Source organism: Amblyomma maculatum, chromosome 4 (assembly GCF_055883805.1).
Source record: "Amblyomma maculatum isolate TAMU_Amacu chromosome 4, ASM5588380v1, whole genome shotgun sequence".
Taxonomy (NCBI): Eukaryota; Metazoa; Arthropoda; class Arachnida; order Ixodida; family Ixodidae; genus Amblyomma; species Amblyomma maculatum.
In genome coordinates this window covers 30,928,284-30,950,942 of record NC_139347.1, presented here as the reverse complement: position 1 = coordinate 30,950,942, position 22,659 = coordinate 30,928,284, and the positions used below count along the sequence as shown (strand labels likewise).

Sequence of the window (22,659 nt, the reverse complement as noted above, 5' to 3'; positions counted from 1 at the left end):
ATGAAGCTGAGTGCTAATCGCTAGTAGGCACAGACACATTAACAGTTAATAGTTCATTAGGAGATGTTTTGGCACTCATCGAATTGGAACGATGCCAGCACTGATAAAAACACTGCCACCCTTACTCCTTTTTATAAGTACACTTGTCGATAGTACCGGAGTCATGTGAATAAGCACCCCACACCCTGTTGACAAGTTCCGTGAGGCTCAGGTGCTCATGAACGCATCGCCTTTAGGCAGTGCAACGCGGGGAGTAATTTTCAGTCACAAAATACGACGCCATCGATGCCAGTGGCGGAGCGCATTACTGCGATGAAAGACTGCCACACAGCTCCTTTGCTATCCTCGAAGAACAAGCGGAAGTGCAGGAAAAATGTTATTTCTTAGTTGCATTTGTGTGACATCCAGAGAGCGAAAACCGTATGCAAGAGCAACCCTAGCGCTGAGACTACTACCGGGAAGATCAGGGTTACCTCAAGGCCAGAAAAAAAAAAAAAAAGAAGAGAAAAACATGTAAAAAGATTGAGCGAAGTCAATAAAACGAAAGTGTCGTCGTCGTCGACGTTTTATTATTGTGCAAATAAGAGCGAACCGTCTCGAAAGACTGAATCCGCTTTTCTCGGGGCTTTTCCGTTTACGACACCACGTATCCGCAGTAAACTTTCCCTGCGTGGCAGGCCCTGCTTACTTGGTAGCGGCAGCACTATTCACGTAAAAGGTTCACGGGTGCGTAGGGCTTCCATAAATCAGCGCCCGCAAGTTTTCACGCAGTCCACGCAGAAAAGAAGATGTCTCCTTACGAGTCATGCGGTGCATGCACCCTCCATAGAAGTCCGCTCTTCGCGACGTCTCGAAACAAGGTCATGTTGTTCCAGCTATCCTGGACACAGTGTTCGCAGAACATTGATACAATTCTTGCGTGGATGATCTGCTCCAACGACGCGTCGCACAGAATTCACAGCACTAAGGAGCCAAATGACGAAGCTCAACAAAGAGCTCACATGCACACAGAAGCTAGCACAACTTCACGCACAACTGCCTTGTTGCCTTCACGTTCATTGGTGCGGAGTTCGTCAACCCGAAGCCTTGGTAATGCCCGATGCTGCTTGTTGCTTTCTGTCTGTGTACTTTGTGACAATACACACGCCACGAGCCAGAAGAATAAAATAAAAGGAGATTGCAAGGTCAAGTAGTTCACTTCGCGCACGTCCTTCAGCAGTTCAACGTTGAAGCGTCGGTGAAATGCCGAGTTCCACAGTTGAAAGGCTTCGTTCCGTCGGCTCTGGGCGCCCAGCGTTTGGAAGATGACGTCACTTTTCCACTCCGTAACAAAAACCCGCTGTCTCGCATGCTGGGCAAGGCGTTTGCCAGTCTTTCAAGTGAGTTTGAGCTCCCGTACTGTTGTAGGCTTTCTTCGTGTCTGTATCTTCTCTTCACAGGGCACCTGAAAAATATACGGTGATACTTGAAGACAAAAAGAGGTATAAAGAGGTATAAAAGAGGCAAAACGAGGTGTAAATAACGAAATTCTTTAATTGTTGCTGCTCATATATGTTCAGGGGTAAGCGAATATAAAGCATTGTTAGCACATTTAATTTACTTGACTCTATAGGAAAAACACCAGCTAGGGAGCAGATGTCTATGCTTTGAAAGTAAAAAACAAATAAAGAGGTACGGCAAGTATAAGGCGTCGTAATCAGGAACAAATTTGTCCCTCTCCTGCTCAGTGTTGCGCATCGGTGTCTTATTCCCTTCTTCAACATGTACCAACGGCCTGCAAATTTCGAATAACATCCACTAAGCGCAGGCACGTGGGTACAAAGGAAAGTGTACAGTTTCCACGGAAACTTCGTACTTGAAAATTTGTGTTGGTCTAGGCTTTGAATTTTTAACTACGACCTCAACGAGGCAGTCGAACTGCCAACTGAGCTAACCGGGGCGACCAGACAGCGAATCGATAAACAACTCGAAGTGGGAAAGGCGTTGGTCTGATCTTCAAGAGCATCTCCTAAGGTGAGCAGATTTCTCATATATAGCTGCTGATTGGCATCAACCATGGGCAGTCATACGGCTACAAAGGAAAACTACACGACTTGCACAGATACAATACAGTTAGAGAGAAATTCTTCCGGCTTAAAGGTTCGAACCCAAAACCAACAACTCATTGACGGTGGCCCGCATTCTTATTTTAACTAAAGTGGCTCTAGTACGAGCCAATACTTTTTCCATAACGAGTCTTAAAAAGACATTCTATAATTATTACAGTCGTACTTTATCCACAACAAGAACTGCGAAAACAAGATTCTTGGGTTCCTAGGTTTAGTTCGCAAGGGTCTCGAATGAGAGGTGAAACTTGTAGGAGCCCAAACGGGCTCCCTAAAGCGTTGTTTCTACATTTGAACAGTTTGAAATCATGCTTACTAACCGCCGCCACCTCCACCACCACCACCACCACCACACCACCACCACCACCACCACCACCACCACCACCACCACCACCACCACCATCATCATCATCATCATCATCATCATCGGCCTGACTATACCCAATGCAGTGCGAAGGCCTCTCCCATATTTCTCCAATTAACCCGGTTCTGTGCTAGCTGTATCCACTTGACCCCTGCGAACTTCTTAACCTCATCCGCCTACCTAACTTTTTGCCACCCCCCTGCTAAGCTTTCCTTCCCTTGGAATCCAGTTTGTTACCCTAAGCGAACATCGGTTATCCTCTCTTCTAACTATATGTCCTGCTCATGCCCATTTCTTCTTCTTGATTTCCACTAAAATGTCAGTAACTTGAGTTATTTCTCTGACCCACTCTGCGCCCTTCCTATCTCTTAATCTTTACCCCTACATTTTTCGTTCCATATCCCTCTGCGATGTCTCAACTTAAGTAGAACCCTCTTGGTTAGCCTCCACGCTTCAGCCCCTTAGGTGAGTACAGGTAAGGTGCAACTGTTGTATACTTTCCTCTTGAGCGATACGATAAGCTGCTAGTCATAATCTGCGAATACTTGCAAATGCGCTCCATCCAAATCTTATTCTTCTTGATATTTCCTTTTCATGATCCGGAATCTGCGGTTACTACCTGTCCTAAATAGACATATTCGCCTACTACTTCAGTGCTTCGCTACCTAACGTAAACTGCTGTTCCTTCCCTAGATTACTGAACACTACCTTGCGCAACATGCGCAACATATTCTAGATTACCAGCTTCCATTAGACCAAACTAAGCATACAACAAAAATAGGTTTGGTCTGGTTTGGTTTAAAGGGGTTTATCGTTACAAGGTGACTCATGCTATGAGGAACGGCATAGCGGACGGTTTCAAACTTTGACCACCTGGGGTCCCTTAACTTGCAATAGTGTCGAGACTTAGTTTAAGAGACCAGTTACGATTTAACCGCCCGTGCCGAATTTAAATACGAGTAAACCCCCCCCCCCCCCACTCCTTCTAACACACACTCTCTATTACTTCAATCTCCACCCTGAAACTTAACGCGTAGGTGGCTCTTTAAAGAGCCATACAAGCCAACTCGGTCTGACCTACAGCTTCGTCAGGATAAGAAAAATACATAGAAAACATGCACTCCCATCCTTCCGTTAAATTAGCCGGTTCCTTTGAGTAACTTCGGACTCCTTCTCAGAGACGTGGCAAGACACGAGCTGTTTGCCAGGAACAGATTCGAACCCAGCCTTAAGTAGTCGCGACTTTTCGGCGAAACCATTCAGCCTTAAAAAGCTTTTTTTATTCTCTCGCGAGCTCCGAAAAAGCGTTTAAGTTCGCCCCAGTAACCCGCAATACAGCCGTAAGCCTATTCTGGTGTGTTTTGAAAGCCGCTTCTTGGCCCAGTCATTTGAATTGCAAATCGCAGGTGACGAGGAGTGGTGGGTGAGTCTTCGAGAGGAAGCTCGCATGCTCGAGCAGCGGCCCGAAAGAGCGCCGGAGCTGCACGATGCGTTGTTAAAAGGGTCTTGTGTCCTAGTCGCAGTGCTCCCCCTCCCCTTATAACAAACCCTCATCTAAGACGGCCTAACGAAGTTTACATCCCGGGACGATGCAGGGAAACTGAAGAACTTGTTGCTGAATTGCTGAGCACGGCACGATTTGCATGTTGGTTGCCTCCTGACTACTGCGACTCCCGTATTCTCGTCGACTCCCGACGCTGACCCTTTCTCCTGTCCGTTCGAAGAATCTCGGCTAAAGAGTAAAAAATAAATATCAGAAGGAAATGTCGATTGCTCTGGCGAGGAGAGCGGAGTGCATGCATTTGCATTTTGAAGTCACCCGGTTCGTTTTGCTCCGTGAAATAATTCACTTCCTCGCAAGCACGGAAGCCTTTCGCTGTTAACAGTAAGAGCACGGCTATCGATGTGCAGAAGGAGATAGGGAGAGGAGATAGGTTTATTTCTAAGTAAATGGGGTAGCAAAGAGGGATGGAGTTACATCGGAAAAGCATTTGGTGAGACAATGTAGAGCCAGGACGTCAGCCTCCGAGAGTGAAGCGTACATTCAGTTGACATAGTATATGCGTAGCAACAATTGGAGGAGACGCTGAGACATGTGGCGCACGAGCAGCTTTTTACTTTTTTTTTTATCAACAGAAATATGGAATGAAACAAAAGAAAAAAGATAACGCGTTTAAAAATGCCCTACTTTCTTTTCTTGCTTTTCCCATGTCGGAGAAATTATATTTAGTGAGATGAAAAAGAATAATATGGAGTAGGTATGATTAGAGTAAGGGTAAAGATAATGTATAAAGAATTTTAATCGAACAAGAGCAGGAGAAGTTTCAGCACTAAAGGTACAATTGTTCACTGCTGCTATGTTGTTGCATCAAATAATTCCCATGTAGTTGTTTTATGCGCACTAACAAACTTCTTGCTTGAATATTTTTATTTTCAGTACCTTTCCCCCCCCCCCGTGTATACTTTGTTTGCTTCCTTGTCGATAAAGGCAGGAAAAAAAAAAGTATGCCTTGCGTATCACAACAAAGTTACCAAAATAAAAGAAAGGCCGTTTGCAAAGGATCTTCTCTAAGCCCTTCTCAGCGCTTGCGGCAGGCGGCGAAGGAAATTCCGGGTTAAACAGAAGCACTTTCACCCAGAAACAAGACCCCCCATCTTTTGCGGAGGCTTACTTTGGTTGGTCGAATAGATGTGGTAGCTTCGCTTGGAGCGGGAGTCAAAGATGCTTCCGGCCTGCGAGTCCTGAGAGCCGCGGTCCGCCTTCCGAGCGAGCTCAGAGATGATGAACGTCTCCTCGGCGTACACTTTTCTTCCGGGAAGATCTGAAAGACAGAAAAAAGATAACAAGTTTAACCACTTTTTTGTTGGTGTATTACCTTTTAGTCATTTTTCAGCCTGTACTCTTCGTAAATTTAAGTGAAGACACTTTTCTTGATATCATCATTCACGAAAAGTGGATGTTGTGATAAAGCTGCATCGAGGCGAGGATACATCTCAATTTACGTTCTTCGTGGTTGTACGTATTTCTAGAACAGGAGTGGGAGCTTCGAACTATTGTTTATATTCATCAATCACATCAAACTTATCTCTGCGGCCCTTAAAGCACTGACCAGACTAATATATTCGTTAGATAGGATTTTAAGGCTCCTTTCAAATGTGAGATCGCTGTGGGAAATTATCATGTTATGCGCAGCATAACATGATAATCATGGGGGGGGGGGGGGGGGGGGGGGGGGGGGGGGAGGGGGGGGGGCTAAGCTTTCGAACTGCGCCAAAAAATTTGCTTTTAGAGTTTATCATGCACTGGCACCGAGTTCTAAAACCTCCTAAAAAAAAACAATGGGCGGCGTTTTTGAAAACAACGCCGAGGCAGCTACTGAATATTGAAAGATATTTTTATGAATTTATTGATAGAAACGTGCGAAGTTAAGGATTTGTAGCATACTTTTGGTTCTGAAATTTGTAATGATATAATGACGAGCAATTAAGACAGCCATAGCAAATCGACGCGGGGTTTTTTTTTTCAATAGCTGCGAGGTAACTGTGGAATGTTGCAATTTACGTTTTGTGAACACATCAATAAAAATGGTCTATGCTTTCTATGAGAAGCAGAAAGTCCCGGCTGCAGTTTGTCGTGCACTCAGGAGGAGTAATTAAAACCGCCCTAGAAAGGCAATGAGGAGCGTTAAAAAAAATTAAGCAAGGAACTAGAAGCCTGTCGAGAGAGGATCTGAGTATATACCTATTGTTATTATGAAGTTATACAATACGTGAAGAAATTGCGTTCGTTCAAAATGTATTTTCAATAAATGCGCAAAATATGTGTATACTTTTTTTAGTGGGGGAGGGGGTGTGGGTGGAGAGGGGGCTTTGAAACTTTTGTAAATTTTTATGCGCAAGCATGGGCGAATTTGTGTTGTGGTTGATTGCAACCGCATTGCGCTGAGAGTTTTCGTACTGACGAAGATGTGTAAACCATACAGAGCTATGGAGTTGCATTATTATGACTGAGGAGAAATATGTTTTGCGCCATGATACTCTCCGCTGTGAAAACATTTTGTCGAGACTGGCACGGAATGCAGTACCAACAGCTGCTTCATATAAAAACACGGCACAGCCAAGCTACACATAGTACAAACAGGCTACAACGATGTTTTGTTTTCAGTGGTTGCTTGGACGGCACTGTAACCAATCATCATTGGCCATGTTCGGACCTAGCTTGTTATAGGCTTTGCCAGCAGAGTTGTACAGAAGAGAGTGAATTAGATTTGTAGTGGTATGCAGGCACAAAGCAAATATGGAGAAAAGCTTTCTAAACCAATCACACACGAAAGGTAGCTGCCGCACTGTGCTTCTTCAGCGGTAGAGCAGGTAAGATCGATGCGGGAAACTCTGATCAGCCTACGACTTAATCCCATAAGCGCACTCTTATTCGCACCATGCTAGCAGCATATAAAGAAATTGTATTGCACAGCGCTCCTGTTCAGGGCGATGGTAGGACGCAAACCGAAAGAAGAAGTGCGCAATGCGAGGAAAGAGAGAAAGTCGGAGAGAGGGCACTAATATAAGCGGGAGCTGGCATTAGTTTCAACCATGCGCCTGCGCCGCCGTTTCCCGGGATGAGCGAAATCTAGGCGGACGAGCGGTCGAAGGGCTTCACTTCGTACCAGCCAGACCGGGCACGCGTGAGCGCTCTGATCAGTGTATTAATTATTGGACGAAATACGTCCAAGCTATTCGCGCCTCGGTGCCCCTTTTATAAAAAGATTCGGCTCCGTCTTTGGCGCATCCAAAGACTGGAAGGGAAGGGAAAGGAAGAAGAAATAAGTAGTAGCTCGGATGGGGGAATAAGACGCACTGCAAAAAAAAAAAAAAAAAAAAAAGAAAAGGATTTTGGCTGTTTAGAGATATGGAAGAATTACGATTATACTTCGCCATCTTTCTATTTATTTCTTCCTTTCGGCGCAAAGTCCATTTGATGCTTCTTGCAAAAGTTCCGGCCCTGAGCCATGCGGAATAAAGTTTCAATCCATATTTGAGCCATCGCCCTAAATTCTACCGTGAATCCCTGGCTTTAGGCATTCTTTCGAAGCGGGATACGAACTGCTGTGGCTTTAGAGCACTAATGAATTTTTCTTAGTATATTATAATCACAAGCATGACTTCTGTTAAGAAAAAAAATTAGAAACGACACCTTTGGGCTTCAGAATAAAGTCTCCAACTAAAAAAAATGTGCAACCTATCATAATTAAAAGCGGATGAAACGAAATCTGATATTGGGACAGGTGCGTTAGCGCGTTTTGCAAATATTAACTCGCGGTTGACGTGCTGTTCTGTTCAGTACCTGGCGATCCAAGGCCATGATGAAATGCAGTATTTTTGCAGCTCAATTCCACGGTATGGAGTTGTGAGAAATATTTCTGCATCTTTATTTCAAACAAAAACACGCAAAACAATTGTGACTGTGACTCGCGCAGATGAATCACAGATTAGTCGTGATACGAGATCAGACTTTCTGCAGGAAAAAGCAAACCTTCAAAAATAAAAGAAAAGAATACGTATTATTCTCTATACAGGTTTTCCAACTCATCACTATAGTCGTGTGGGTTCACTTTACGAAGCGTTTTCCCTAGACTTAGAATTTCGTTGAAGGAGCAGCCAACTGAAGGGAAATAGCAGTGCAGGGAACAGAGAAAGAAAAAAAAAATAAAGGAAGAAAAAGATAAGTGCAAAGCGAATGAAAGAAAAAATAAAAAAAGGAGAAAGAAAGAAAGAGGGCTGAAAAAGAGAGGATTACCCTTCTCAGGTCCCGCGTCAGCGAGTGGCGGCTGTCTTCGCCAATAGAAGAACACCAGCGCCACCACGAGCACCACGATGAAGGCGGAGAGGAGTGCGGGAACGATGAACACGAGGTTCTCCTGTAGAGGGAACCGGAAGCCACCGCCCGAGGAACCGGACATAGGCTCCGTCGTCGTCTCTGCGTTCGCGAGCGCGCACACATCGATGTCATAAAGGTGTGTTGGCTTTGAATGTCAATAAGCTTGAACAGCGGGAAGACCGACAGAAAGAGAGAGGGTGGGGTGAACATGCATACTCTGCGGCTTTGTAAAAAAGAAGACGCGTTCCAGAGGTAGTCTCTGTCGACCCAAATCTGGCATCCTCTGACGTCTTATTAAGAGGTCCCGAACTTTTACGAAGAGAAAGAGAAATAAAAAATTACGACACAACACTAAATTGAAAAAAGTGAAAGTGAAAAACCTTACGAATTTATTGATGTTAGGGCTGAATGCCATCTTTGTTAAAAATGAAAGTACGCAGGTATCTTTTTAAAGCAAGAAACTGTGCACAGAGAGGACTTCGTGCACAGTTGTCACATTCAGAACACGAGGACAAGGCATCATTCTGAACCTAAACCACTAAATGTACGCTAGGTATTTCACTCTCACCTTCTTAATAAATGAAAACGTACGCTAATTTTATCTCTCTCTCTCTCTCACACACACACACACACACACACACACACACACACACACACACACACACACACACACACACACACACACGCACACGCACACGCACACGCACACGCACACGCACGTACGCACGCACGCACGCACACACACACACACACACACACACACACACACACACACACACACACACACACACACACACACACACACACACACACACACACACACACACACACACACACACACACACACACACACACACACACACACACACACACACACACACACACACACACACACACACACACACACACACACACACACACACACACACACACACACACACACACACACACACACACACACACACACACACACACACACACACACACACACACACACACACACACACACACACACACACACACACACACACACACACACACACACACACACACACACACACACACACACACACACACACACACACACACACACACACACACACACACACACACACACACACACACACACACACACACACACACACACACACACACACACACACACACACAAATATGCAGTAAGTATGAAGGACTTTCTTGTAAAGACGGAAAAAGCTGAAATGCCTCTTATGATTCACAATTTACACATCTATTTTGAAATGTCACAATGTGTTTGACATTCGAACGCGGTACCAGACCGAAAAATACATTGTTTCACTCCAGTGGTGATTTTTTTAACGTATGCTCAACTAAGCACAATTATATAAACATATATAGCCTACGCTTTGTCTCTCATGTTTAAAAGCTTCTTCCTTCGGTGTTGTTCCGCATGAGTGATAAGTTAATAACTCGGTGTCAGCACTTGTTTCGGGCTAACGGAACAGCGAGGGCCTCGTGACTGGAGAAGGCCTTCGGGCTAAGCGGCATAACGGTGCCGTGATTGGCACGTCTGGGACTTATCGGCCTAGAGAGCTCGCATCCCTTAACGCCCAGAGCCGGTGACGCCTATGCCGCGGCGACGGAGGTGATGCTCCTTCTTCACGAATGAAGCGTCTGAAGACATCCGAGGACGCGATGACTTGGCCAGAGGCTGTGTTGACGACTAAGGAAGCGCAGATGCGTGGGGAGAGCAGCGTCGGTCGGTCGCTTTCTCTGTCGCCCGGTCTGCCGACGATGCTCTTTTCTCGATGACGACATTCGCGCGCGGCGTGTGATGGATTGCGCGTCCAGAAGCGTCGTGTTGCCAGCGGATCCAGCATCGATCGTGCGTCGACTGCGAGCTTTTGGAGAGGGAGCCAAGAGTCGAGCGTGGGACTCGCGCTCGAATGTGGTGGCGAGTGAGTGGGCACTTTGGTGGCACTCAGGTTCTTTGCACTGAGCCGGCGGCGTTGAAGACGAAATTTGGTCGGAGTCCGCGCGCGTAAGTCCAACGAGCTGGACGCGTCGATTGGCGCGGCGACGTTATGATGGACGCCCAGTGTAGCCGTGCGTGTTGCGAAAGAGCGCGAGCTTCCGGTGAGGGTGCGCTTATGTATGGCTCCAGCTGCAGCAAGGAAGTAGCTGAGATGTAAAGTGGCGCGGAACAAAGTTTATTAATAATTACTGTGCCTCACACCAGAACAGAATTACGACCGGTCTCCCATTCATGCCTTCGGACGACGAAGAAGGCCGTTGGGTCTTGAGAAGCCGTTCGACCGTTGTGTTGAAACGTTCGGTTACAAACTGGGAGCTGGTGGTGCGGAACTCCATAAGAAACTTGAATTGCTATTAATCGCATCGCCGTCGTGAATTTAGAGCGTTAGCTCAGTTGCATTCATTTGCAAGTTTCGCGTTATTTCTGGATCCAGTACCTCATGCGTTCGACAGATGGCGCCACGTATTTAAAAAAATAATAACGTTATTTATTACATGTGCGCCGTACGACGTTACATCTCGCTCTGTGCAGCAAACATGTGTTCATCATCGTGCCCAGGCATGAGAGCATTATGCTGTTCCCCCAGCCGATCACGCCTCGTGTAAAACTGCAACATGCTCTTGCCCGTGCAGTAAACATTGTCGTCTTCCTGAAGTTACATCTGCGATGCTCTTTCGTTTAACCTAGGCAAATACGTCATGGACATATGCCACTCTCGCTAAAGACAGTGACCGCAGCCGTTCCAGACAGGCTGTCGATACCACAGAATAACGAGAAGCTTACCAAGCGCGGAAGCGAGCCAAGAACGAAGCGGCAGCAGTGACTGCGGGAGGTGGTTACGGCTCGTGAGACTTGGTTGTTGCTCTTGTTTGCCTTTTGAAAAATGATAGTTTAACCTCTACAATTCTTTCATTGTTTTTTGGCCGGAGCATTTGACAGATATTACAATATTTCCTTTTGGCGATTGAAGCTTCACATCCAAAGAAGAGAGTTTCGGTTTGCAGACTGGACTAGACGTCACACTTAAAATTGATGCACAATGCATGACTTGAGCTGCTAAGCATGGGAAAGCTTGCAGGAGTGATTTATTAAGATTGGACGTCCGCGCAGTTCACATCTTGTGGAATTCGCCGTTAATCGTTTCTTCCTTTTAAGCCACGATTGCTACCCATCGTCTAGTATACATAAACTGATTGATTTGTGTCAGGCCAAAGTTGATAATTTTTTTAAAAGTCGCTCAGAACACGTTATATATGGACCTTGCGAACAATTATAGCAAAATGTCGGCTTACTTGTGGCATAAAAATGGATATGACATCAGAACGTTATTTCTAGTCGCGGCTAAAATCGGAAATTGCGGTGATAACTGCCGCTGTTGACGGATTTTCTCTAAAGGAAAGCACCGCTATTTCTACAGCCGGCTTTCATCGCTCATCACGGCGGGGCGATGGAAGACAAGTGTTTAAAAGGCAATGCCCCTGCCGTCGCCGGATGTTCAGTCAGCCCCTGTCCTATTTTCCAGCTTCTTTACATCGAGTTTTCCCCATTCTCCGTGTCTAGAACCTAGCCGCTAGCACAAATTACGTCTGAGGCATTGTTAGCCTTTGCTAGGAATATAACCATGTCTGCCACGCGAGCGAAGGGAATTTTTGCGAAGAAACACTACTTTTCAATGACTCCAGTAATTGCGAGAGAACGACAGTGTAATTCGACAAATTTTCGAATCCCTTAAAATAAACGCGCTCATCAGAATTAACAGTCATAACGGTGTTTTTCAGTCTACTACTAATATGTTCTACGAGGATGTAGCACGATGTACAGCTTTAGGCTCGTACCTGCCTTGCTGGGCTGAGAAGCTCGCTGGAATAAGGTACTGACCTAGCCTGCTTCGCGAAGGTTGGTTGGTTCTCACGAAATATGCTCTCAGAATTCGAACTTAACTGAACTAATTGGAAAGGTTGCAAACACTAGTTATGCTATGTAGCAGCGCGTAGTTGCATCACTGCTGACGCGCACATGCCTACATGATCGCCTTTCTTGCGATTAGCCGTAATTCACTTACAATTACACGAATTAAATCTGACCATATAATGCCATCACGTAATTTGGCACTTGCTCACGTTATATCATCGGGTGACAATTTCGCACTCGTGTTGTGGTTTTTCTCGATTGTAAGTAGTTCATGTTAGTTAACAACATTGAATGTTTTATACGTATTCCAGCAATCGCGAAGCATCTGCGAGTAATCTCGGGTATTTAAATAAATATTTGGACACCATGCACGCATTTTTGGTGAGAGCTAGGTCCGCTGTAAACGCGGTTTCATCATCCTCCAGAGATAGCGAACGCTGTGCAAAATTCAATGTACAGTCATGAATAATGTGAGCTAGAACAAAGTTTGAGCATTCATTTATTGTTACTGGATAATTTTGTTTGACAAGAACAGATTATTCAGCTTTTTCAAGAGGTTTCCTTTAGATGCATAATATCCGTAGGTCGCTATCATATTTATTAGAGAAATACCGAGAATGTTCGCAATTGTGTGCAAAAAGTTTGTTCGCTCGCATATTGCTCATGACTGTACGTGCATGTACACAGTCCTTTAAATGACGATCAAAAATTAAGTACATTTTCTTCCAGCGTTGTAAAATCTTTCGTTTTGTGTATATTATAGGCTGACCTCTAAGCATATAATGTGATTACGATTTCGTTTTTTTTTTAAATATTTTATCTTTGTACACACTACACGAGTGTGAGAATTCGAGCTCCTGTGCGTGCGCACGGTGTGTGTTTGTGTGTGTGTGTGTGTGTGTGTGTGTGTGTGTGTGTGTGTGTGTGTGTGTGTGTGTGTGTGTGTGTGTGTGTGTGTGTGTGTGTGTGTGTGTGTGTGTGTGTGCGTGTGCGTGCGTGCGTGCGTGTGTGCGCGCTAGTAAACTGCCGCATTCAGAGAGTTGAAAGATTAATGAGCGTGGACTTCTTGTAAAACGTCCCGACCTCATTTCTTTACAACCTGCACCGATATTAATCACAACATACAAACACTTTGCACCGATGAAAAAAAAAAAAAAAACGATGGCTCTTATGACAAAATACAAGTGCGGCCGATTTCACCGCACTTCATAATTCTGCACTGCGAAAGTAGCACGCAAATATCAGACGATGAGACCCGACTGATTTTTTTTTTCTATACTTGGTTCGCGTTCAGGTTACTATATCACGCCTGCTTCGACCGACACCCGCATCCTGTACTGTTTTGCTGACCCGGGCTACCAAGTCTGTTTACCGCTGTCGTGTTATGGAAATGCCCCAGAAAACTCTGGATGGCCGGTGACATGAGCGATAACAGCGACCCCAGTTCGCGCTAGGCACACTTGTCTCGAGGGCGATGTCGTGGTCAGGCCTCCGCCAACCCTTATTTTCACGTAGATAGATGGCGACAATGTCGATGCGGATGCCGAGGTTAATATTTTCTATCGCTGACAGCAGTGCAGACATAAGCGAGTGAACTGGAACTCTGAGACTTCCGTTTTTGTTTTTTGGTTCCTCTTTTTGAGACTGTGGTCCTCAGAACTGCGCATCACGGATATTTATAATCCCTGCCGAGCAAAGTTGATAAACAAACTATGTCTCAAATTTTTTGTCTTAAAAAATGGCCGTTAAACAAGAAGCTTAAGTTTAAGGGTGAGCTTCGACGTATTGTGAAGAAAAGAAATGAAGGTGAGTGCCCGAAGGCGACCAAGCGGCTAAGTTGAGAAGTGTCATTACAATAACCATAACTGCACTGGCTTGTTTTGTTGGTCGTTGTGTTAGCAGGCAATGGCGGTAGAAGAGCTTCCTGCTTTTGTCCTGAACTGCAATATAAAGCATTTGAAGATGATTGCTTTGTATACTCTTGTCACGGCCACGGACAAAATTTTAGAGTAAGCTGACCGCTTTCAGCTGTTTACTCTTGGATATTCTAAGACTGAGCTACTCGCTGGCGCTATACTACGAAAGTTGCTACCTGCTTCCGGAATTACCGGTTGACGGTAAAAAAAAAAATCTAAGCTTCGATAGCTGAAAAAGTATTAAACAGAGGACAAACTGGACGCAAAGAAAAAAAAAGTCCGTATACACAAAAATAAAATTGGACAAAAGTCATCCAATCAAGAAATCGTTGTTGCTTAGGAAATAACCAAGTGGATAGGAAATATCTAAGGAGAGAGCGATTAGTACCTGTGTTTGCTCGCAACTTCGAAAAGAGCAATTTTTAACGCACCTGTTACACGTCACTCTAAATCTCTTATAAACTGGCCTCTGCATATTTATTATACCTTCTCGTCGATTCCCAAGGCGTTAATAGCGCGCTAACAGCTCACTAATCATGAATTAATAGCCTGAAAACTGCGCATCGCCAGAGAAGCCGAGAACACTTAACGCATTGGCTTTTTCTGCTTTCTCTAAGCGCACTTCGGTAGGGAATAATTACTCTCTTATTTCTTCATACTAATTTAGTCACACTGCTTTTGATTTTTTTTTTTTACTTCAGATGTTATGACCAGGCGGCAGAGCGGACTCACTTGTGGCCCTTTGGGAGAGCGTGACGAAGTCGTATTCCGCCCTCGTCGCTCCTGCGTCGTTGTGGGCCACCACACTCAGCTCGTACACCTTCCATGCAAAGAAATCGGAACGAGAGGCAAAAAATAAAAATAAATAAGCCTCGTGAAATACGTTGAAGCACTTGTGTTTTCAACAGCGCGCAAGAAAAAAATGACACAGTAAATAGGGGAAGTAATATCGAAGCGATGTGCCACATTTTGGTACTTGATCCTTATAGTATGCACATTGTCTCTTTCAAGACCGACTGAAATACAGACCTGCACAGAAAACAGGGTCCTATGGGACCTCGTGCGCCAACTTTCGTTACCTTTCTCGCCGTTGAGGGCGCTCGGTTGACCTGTTCGTCTGTCATTTTCATCATCATCAAATCACAAATTATTGTAAACAAACTGTACCCAAATTAAAAAAAAAAAAAGATCTTTGCCCGAGTTACACTTAAAAAATTTTGCCTTTTTGTATTTTAGCGGAGAGTGTTTATTTTTATAATGTTTTTCTCTCGCCAGAAGACATACCGCGATTCCGCTTTGTGCGACGGCACTGCAGTTACTCGCTGCACATGCGCAGAACAGATGCTTGTGCATTACAGCGTGGACAGATAATTAAACTATAACGACGAAGAAAAATTATAGAACTAACAGACCCTTCTTATTAACAGGTTTAGAGTAGCACCAGGCTACCTATAGTGTTCGTTCCCTAGCGGCGAAGGCTATGAACTAGAAGGTGCGCGCTGGAGCAGTGCTATCTGTGCAGGTCTGTATTGCAGTCGGTCTTGGTCTCTTTTTGGATAACAGTTCGGTGAGACGAAAAAGTAATGTTGCTAAACACAGAAAAGAAGACGGGTGTGAGGATTCGTGCGCGCATGCGGTAAATATTCGTGTTTCTTACAATGTGATCAATGTTTATAGGTTGACAACACCTAAATTGGTTACGGCGCTCAACTGTTGTGCCCAAGGATGCGGGATCGAATCCCGGCAGCGGTGGCCGCTTTTCGACGAAGGCGAAAAGCTAGGCGTCCATGAGCTGTGCAATGCCCAGGGCACGTTAAAGAACCCCAGGTAGTCGAAATTTTCGGAGCCCTCCACTACGGCTGCTCTTCGAGTCGTGTTGTGGGATGGTAAGCCCAACAAACTAAACCTACCAAACTATTTTAGTTGACACCAACAAGCTTCATTCAGCTAACACTGGGTGAATTGAAAACTATAGCATATGAGGAAGCACACGGCAGGGTACATTGCGATATGCTACAACCCGATGCCACACCGCATGACACAACGTTGCTGTCGCGCGGGCCTGTGTAAGATGACTAACGTAGAAAAAATAAGCTGCCAAGGAAGAACATATAATACGCAAGTCTTCCACGTAGGGCGACGCGAGTACTGAAGTAACGCGCAATACTGTAAAACAAGAATTACTTTAGAGATCAGCATCCTATAGCATTCGCGGGCGAGTGATTAGGTGAAAAGCTGCAAATCAGATGTTTTCTTGCGAAGTTTGTTCGGTTCGATAAAAGAAAGCCAGAAATTACACCTCGTGTCTAGAACGAGGAATGGACTCATATTGAGCTAATTTAAATGCTTTGTCACTCGAACAATAACAAGCGATGCACGGTGGCAGACCTCTTACCCATAGAAAAAGACGCTAGAATTTAACACAATATATGTTTTTTCACGCGTGCCTAAGAATAGACGCGCCATTGTAAAAGCAATTTAATGCCCTTGTATATATCAGCTATGAGAGAGCGGTGGAGGAACGCACGTGCAGCAGCCCGCCCTCACTTCCAGCAAGCAGCTGTGCCCCCCTTCGCCATTCTTTTTTTGAGCCAAACAAGAGGTCTCAGAGTTCCCCCATTATTCGTGAAATGTTCATGGTCAATGGAAAACGTGGGATTCTCTGCGCCGCTGTTTGTTAAGAGGATAAGACTGTTCAACGCCCGGATAATTGAAATTTCTGCGCTCTCGTTTCGGGAAACTTTTCTGCCTGGTCGCACACACTCATCTTTTGTAACGAAGCGCTCACACACACAAAAAAAGAAAAAGAAGAAGAAAAAGAAAGAGGAAACCGAAAAAGAAAGTAGTTGTTCAACGGTTTCAACGGTTCTTTTTAAAGAGTGTTCGCCGCCGAGTGTTTTTTATCCCCCTGGTGAGTTGAGTCCCGCACGACCAAAACAGATCAGCGGTGCCATTGTTAGTGCTTTGAATTTGCTAGCGTTTGTTTGCGTGCCAGAACGCTGCTTTACATCACTGTTTCGTCTTCATTTAAAAAGAGAAAGTTTTGTACGCTGTAGTTCCGCCTTCTGATGTATGACGTAACAGCTATAATGGCTGTCATCCGCGGCCTCCCTTTACGTATCCTCGCTCGTGCACGGGTACTTTGTTACCCGCTTAATCACTAATCTGTTAATTTGAGTTTCCATTATTTCATGCATATTTATTAACATACCTTTGTAAGTTGCTCATTTATGTGAAAGGTCATAAAAACTAGAAACGAAGCCACGATTAAGCAAAGTTCTGTGAACATGCATATGTGGCCACCATGGGCGTCGGCAGGATTTTGTTACGCCGACGGCCTAGGTGGCCCAGTGGTACTGTATCTGGTTTCATTACTACGTCACGCTCCGTAAAGCTCCTGCCAGCGAGGCTACGTCACCTGACCTTGTGACGCCACACGACCTGGCGACTAAATAGTTCCCGGACATCTGACAAAGCCGTGCACGTGAGATTTCGCTTACAACGTGGCCAACTGCTAAGCCGATGCAAGGCAGTCCGCTGGACGGAAGCCTTAAAACTAGCGCATAAAAACAAAAACAAAATTGAAGCGTCAGTGCACATAAGGATTTCGTAAAATGAATTTCTGGCGCATTAAAAGGATAATAACCTGCAATTCTATATGTAAAATATAATAAAGCCTGCCTTTGTTTTCTGCACGGTCCTTCCATAAAGGCCTGTTATATTTATATAGCACCAAAAAGTGGTGCGCAGTTTATGGCACCCATTAAGCAGAGAAGGAAGCAATACTCTATATCTTTCTTTTAGTACGCAGCTGGTGCGTCGAAAACTTGGGAACGAATTTCTACGGGAGAATATCTAGCAGATCAGAAAAATTGAAGTATTAGAGAACATTCGATTTAGGAACAGCAAAATACAATTTTCTGGTGAGTAAGTTTTTTTTCTCAGTTGCTTTGGCTCGATGAATGACAAGTAGGAAGAAGCACGGATAGACGCGGGGACGTTTTTTTATACAGTAACAAAGCGATTGATCGATTTATTGATTAACCGATTACCACCAGCGTTATGAGCGAAAAATTAACCAGACATCCCCTTGACAGCAGCTAGACGGAAGGTGAGGTGGTCGAGCACTGACCTTTCGGCGGGTTGTGAGACATAATAATACCAGATAATATGGGCGAAACTTTCGAACCAGCCACCTTGAAAATCCCTTTGGAATTGGGAGGCTGAGACGGGATTCGAACCCGCCATCCTTGGATCCTGAATTGGCATGCTACTCCTTGACCTCACGCACACACGTTCATCGGGCTTGGTGAAAGCGGGTTTTTCATTTATGTCGGGTGGTTTTTTACTTAGTGCGGCAACTTAGATTGTATGCTGAAGAATACATGTCACTTAATACAAACAACCATAAATAAGGAGATTAATGATTAAGCGAGTGACAAACTATGTACCCTTGAACGAGAACCTGTCAGAGGTGCCCCAGACGGGAGCCATCAAAGCTGGCGCATCGTTCCTTTAACTTCAGTGTCTCAAAACGTTTCTTTTTTTCTTTATGAGCTGGCAGCGCGTTATAAACTGGCTAAAAATGCACCCCTTGCTTACGCGGATACGTTTAAAGCCAACCCCCAAAACTTGGCTAATTTGACCTCCCGCACCTTAAAGGGTTCATCGCGTTGTGCGCAGTTTGACCATAATCGCAACTAAGACTCAGCGGCGGTGACAATTTGTAACCCGTAGAATCAAGTCAGGAGCACATCCTCGGTATATTAGAAACGCAGTGTCTGGCCCAGCATCTTAGCCAAGCGATCAGGTCCACGCGCCTTGATAAATAACGATTCTAGCGGAAAATTAGCTTACCGCGAAAGTAAACATGGCTCGCGGCGAGTGTCGAGGAAGAATGGGGCTGAAAGGAGGTGAGAAGACAGTGCAAGAACGCACGCGGCACTTCCTCACCTTGCCGGGAGCGAGTGGTGCGAGGGTGTGCTCCCCCGACGTCGGTGGCGCAACGGTGAGAGCGACGGCAGCCCAGGAGGGCTCGCTCTTCTGCCGGTACTGGAGCACGAAGCGACTGATGGGGCAGCCGCCATCGCCCCAGCGGCCCAGCCGAAGCAAGGCGCTAGTCTTGTTGGCCACCACGAAGCCCTCTTTGCTTGGAGCCACGGGCGCTGCTCAGGTGCAATGGGAAGACAAGAAGGTGCAATGAAAAAGAAAGAGACATACGGGCTGAGTGTACGAAAGGCTATTTCCTGATTAATAAAAGAAGTTATTTCATTTGCCTCTTAGTTTTGTAAAAAGCGAAAGTGGCGTCAGTTTAATTTTTCATTGAACCGATACGTTCAATTAGGTGGGATAGGTAGGTAAGCGAGATCCCTTAACATATCTGTGCACAAAAGCTTTTGTGTATGTGTGCAAAATTGATCCTTATTCGAGCTGTTTCTACTCCAGGACAGGTGCCAATGCTACGTAAGGGTGAAGGGAGCTTCTATTGTAGCGCTGGATCCCTGATCGGTTCTGTGAGAACAAGCCATCAAAGCAGATATCGTTGCAAGTCTTTGCAGCAAGTCACGCAGACACACTTAGGAACGAATTGCATAGAGCCCAGGTGTGTCATGCCACGTCATACGAGCTGTGTCGTGCAATTCGGGCGATAAAAAAGCGTCATGTCGTGCTTAAAGAAGCATAGTATCTCAGAAAGAGAGAGAAAGAGAAAGAGAGAGAGAGAGAAACAGAGAGAGAGAAAGACATTGCGAGGTGAAGAAACGTGCTCCGAAACTATCCCTTTCGTAAAATTCACACCCTACCTGATTCTTTTCATTACTATGCGCAGACAAGCATTTTATGACAGTTTCTGACAACTGCACACAACTCTAACCGATCTTATTTAAGCAGAAGGGCTAATAAACTTCGTAACCAACGTTGCTACATGAGAAGGTGCCTAATAATACGCTTCAGAAAAACAACCAGAAACAACATTTCAAGGGAATAGAGCGCCGCTGAAGAGTGCCGCCAAGACTTACCTCGAAACAAGGAACTTCGCTTGAAGGAAGGTCGCAAACATAAACTGCATTTACGTCAAGAGAGCACGGCCAACCTTTGTTTATCCCGGAGTTGTGCGGGTCCGCCAAGAGTAATTGAGGTGTAAAAAAAAAGGGCGTCTTCGGGACAATTGAGGGACCCTTTGGGACGCTGATGCGGGCGCCAGCAGGTCGCTTTGGGCACAACCTCCGAATGTGCTCTCCGACAGCATTCTAAGACAGCCCTCTCGGCTTTCGAACTTAAAAGGAAAAAGTGAAGCTACTCGACTTGTACTTTTCCCGTTGCAGTAGCTTGATTTCTTGTTATTTTTCGTGTTTTAGATACTCACCCATATATTGTTGGGAAGCTGGTATGATACACACATAAGAAAAAAAAGTATACTAAAATAACGCTAACAATATTTTGATGCCGATCAGAAATAAATCTCTGCTTCTCCTTAGTTGAGTTTGCTATGTGCAAGCAAGCTGGATCGCGTATTAGAGATAATGTGAGTATAATTTATTTCTGCAACGCGGAAGAAATTGTAAGATCGCGCTTTTTTACGATGGAGGAGGAAACACTATATTGAACCCATTGTAAGCAGTCAGAATGTAAGTGGCTTGCAGCATTAAAGCCAGCTAGTTATCCTGCAGATGCGGTGAGAGCTACGGCTGTGCTCCGCTTTAGACATATGTGAATGAAGCATGCAGGCGCTGAAAACTAATGGACTATGTCGTGAGACTTCAACCACGTAATTTTTACCGCATGTTTCATTATACGGAGCACACACACGTCCGTCCAAGACGAGCGACCAAGAAGGTCAGGAAGGAGAAATAAGATAATAGAGATGGTTAGCGACAAGAAAAAGAAGGCAGAACGTTGTTGGAGAAAGTAGAGCGACGCTGTCGATCAGCGAGACAAAAAAGGAGAAATGAAACAAAAATAACTAAAGTGCAACACCTCTCATCCTTATCGCCCTTATTCATTGTATTCGGCGGCACTGCGCCAAGCGGGCTTTAGCTTTCCAGCTGCAACCACTAGCCTAAGTAAAGAAGAGTTCAAGACACGAGGCTAGGAGTGGAGTATCTAAAGCCTGACAGAATAAACACCTCAAAGAAATACAGCACGCGATAACGTCCCTCGTGAACCTGCTCGACGCAGCGCCGATAGCGATGGACGGGAGTGATAAGGGGAAAAACTGTAGCACTCGAGGAGAGGGCGAATTATTTCTCTGTTCTATATCTTTGCATGTGAAGGCATCTTTCTATTTTCTTTCCCAATTCCTTTCCTCGCTTTTTAATCGCTGCCCATCTACATTTTCTCATCTGTCCTTTCTGGCCTCCTAGATCGCTGGCCTTGGACAGACCTGAGCCACCTGACTGATCATCACGTGCTCCGTATTAAACTTGCGCCGACAGAAAAAAAAAAAAAAATGCTCGTGACTCGGTGTGGAAAAGCTCATGATAATCGCGATAGCAAGCAGAGTGTCAGCGAACTTTTTCTTTTGTTTCTGGTCGATTCCTGCGTACGTATACCATTGCCTAAGAGGTGCTCAGATACACTGAAAACTTTCTGCGCGTGCTGTTTGATATTCATTCAGGGCTGAGCATCTGGATTGAACACGCGCACTGAGAGAGACCTTTTTCGTGCTTTTTGTTGAAATACTCACGGGATCCACGGGTGCGGACAAGAGCTTCTTCCCCGGGCTCTCCCATGCCCAGGCTGTTGGAGGCGGTCACGTAGAGTCGGTACTGCGACCCGCAGCGCAGGTTCTGAAGTACAAACTGCCGCTCGTTTGTCGCGAGCTGATGCGTCTTCCAGTCCCCGTCTTCGCCGCCGTAGTGCAGCACGTACTCTGTTGGGTGAAAGGTTGGCACAATAGCACTCACCTATTATTCTCAAAATGGCATTCGTATTCGCGAAACATTGCGAGAAATTGAGTTTCCTTTTTAGTAGCGAAAAGGGGGGGGGATAGACAACATTTGTGCTTGTTCTCTTCCGTTGCGATTGCGTATTTCTTGCCTTTGCAAGATTAACATAACATAACAAAACAGCTGGTGGACCAGTCTGCACCTCTATATATTCCTCATTTGGATATATGCTGAAAGAAGGTTTGTGTTCTGCCTTGCACTGATTTTAAATTTGTGTGGATATGTTCACATTACATTCATTTTTGTTCAAAGTTAACTTTTTCTGTTATTTTTTTTCTGTCCAGTGAGGTTTACTGAGGATGGTTCTGCATGCCTTCATTAATATACAAGCACTAGAAACTGTCTCTAGCGGCGTTCCCTTTCCAAGCGCTCAAAGATGAGTGCCAACATGCAATTTTGCATCAGCATGGTCAATATGCGAGACGTGACTAACTGTGCTTGACACGATTTCGAGTTTCTCAGCAACAGACCTCGTCGCCATTCAGATGGTCGGTTTACTGCAGTAGGGTATGGCGCGATCGATGA

The 22,659-nt window shown here is 45.2% G+C and overlaps 1 protein-coding gene across 1 annotated transcript in view; it reads right to left on the bottom strand.

Annotated features, from left to right (window-relative positions):
- Window positions 1–5,100: 5,100 nt before the first annotated feature.
- The window catches only part of LOC146190581 (cell adhesion molecule Dscam1-like), a 79,213-nt gene continuing 61,654 nt past the window's right edge, over window positions 5,101–22,659 (bottom strand). Inside the window, exons 19-23 of the mRNA XM_084600198.1 lie at window positions 21,873–22,058; window positions 19,142–19,353; window positions 14,921–15,008; window positions 8,267–8,446; window positions 5,101–5,291 (exon numbers count right to left, since the gene is read on the bottom strand). Of these exons, the coding sequence (XP_084456324.1) occupies window positions 5,101–5,291; window positions 8,267–8,446; window positions 14,921–15,008; window positions 19,142–19,353; window positions 21,873–22,058 (857 nt within the window). The remainder of the gene's footprint in view (window positions 5,292–8,266; window positions 8,447–14,920; window positions 15,009–19,141; window positions 19,354–21,872; window positions 22,059–22,659) is intronic.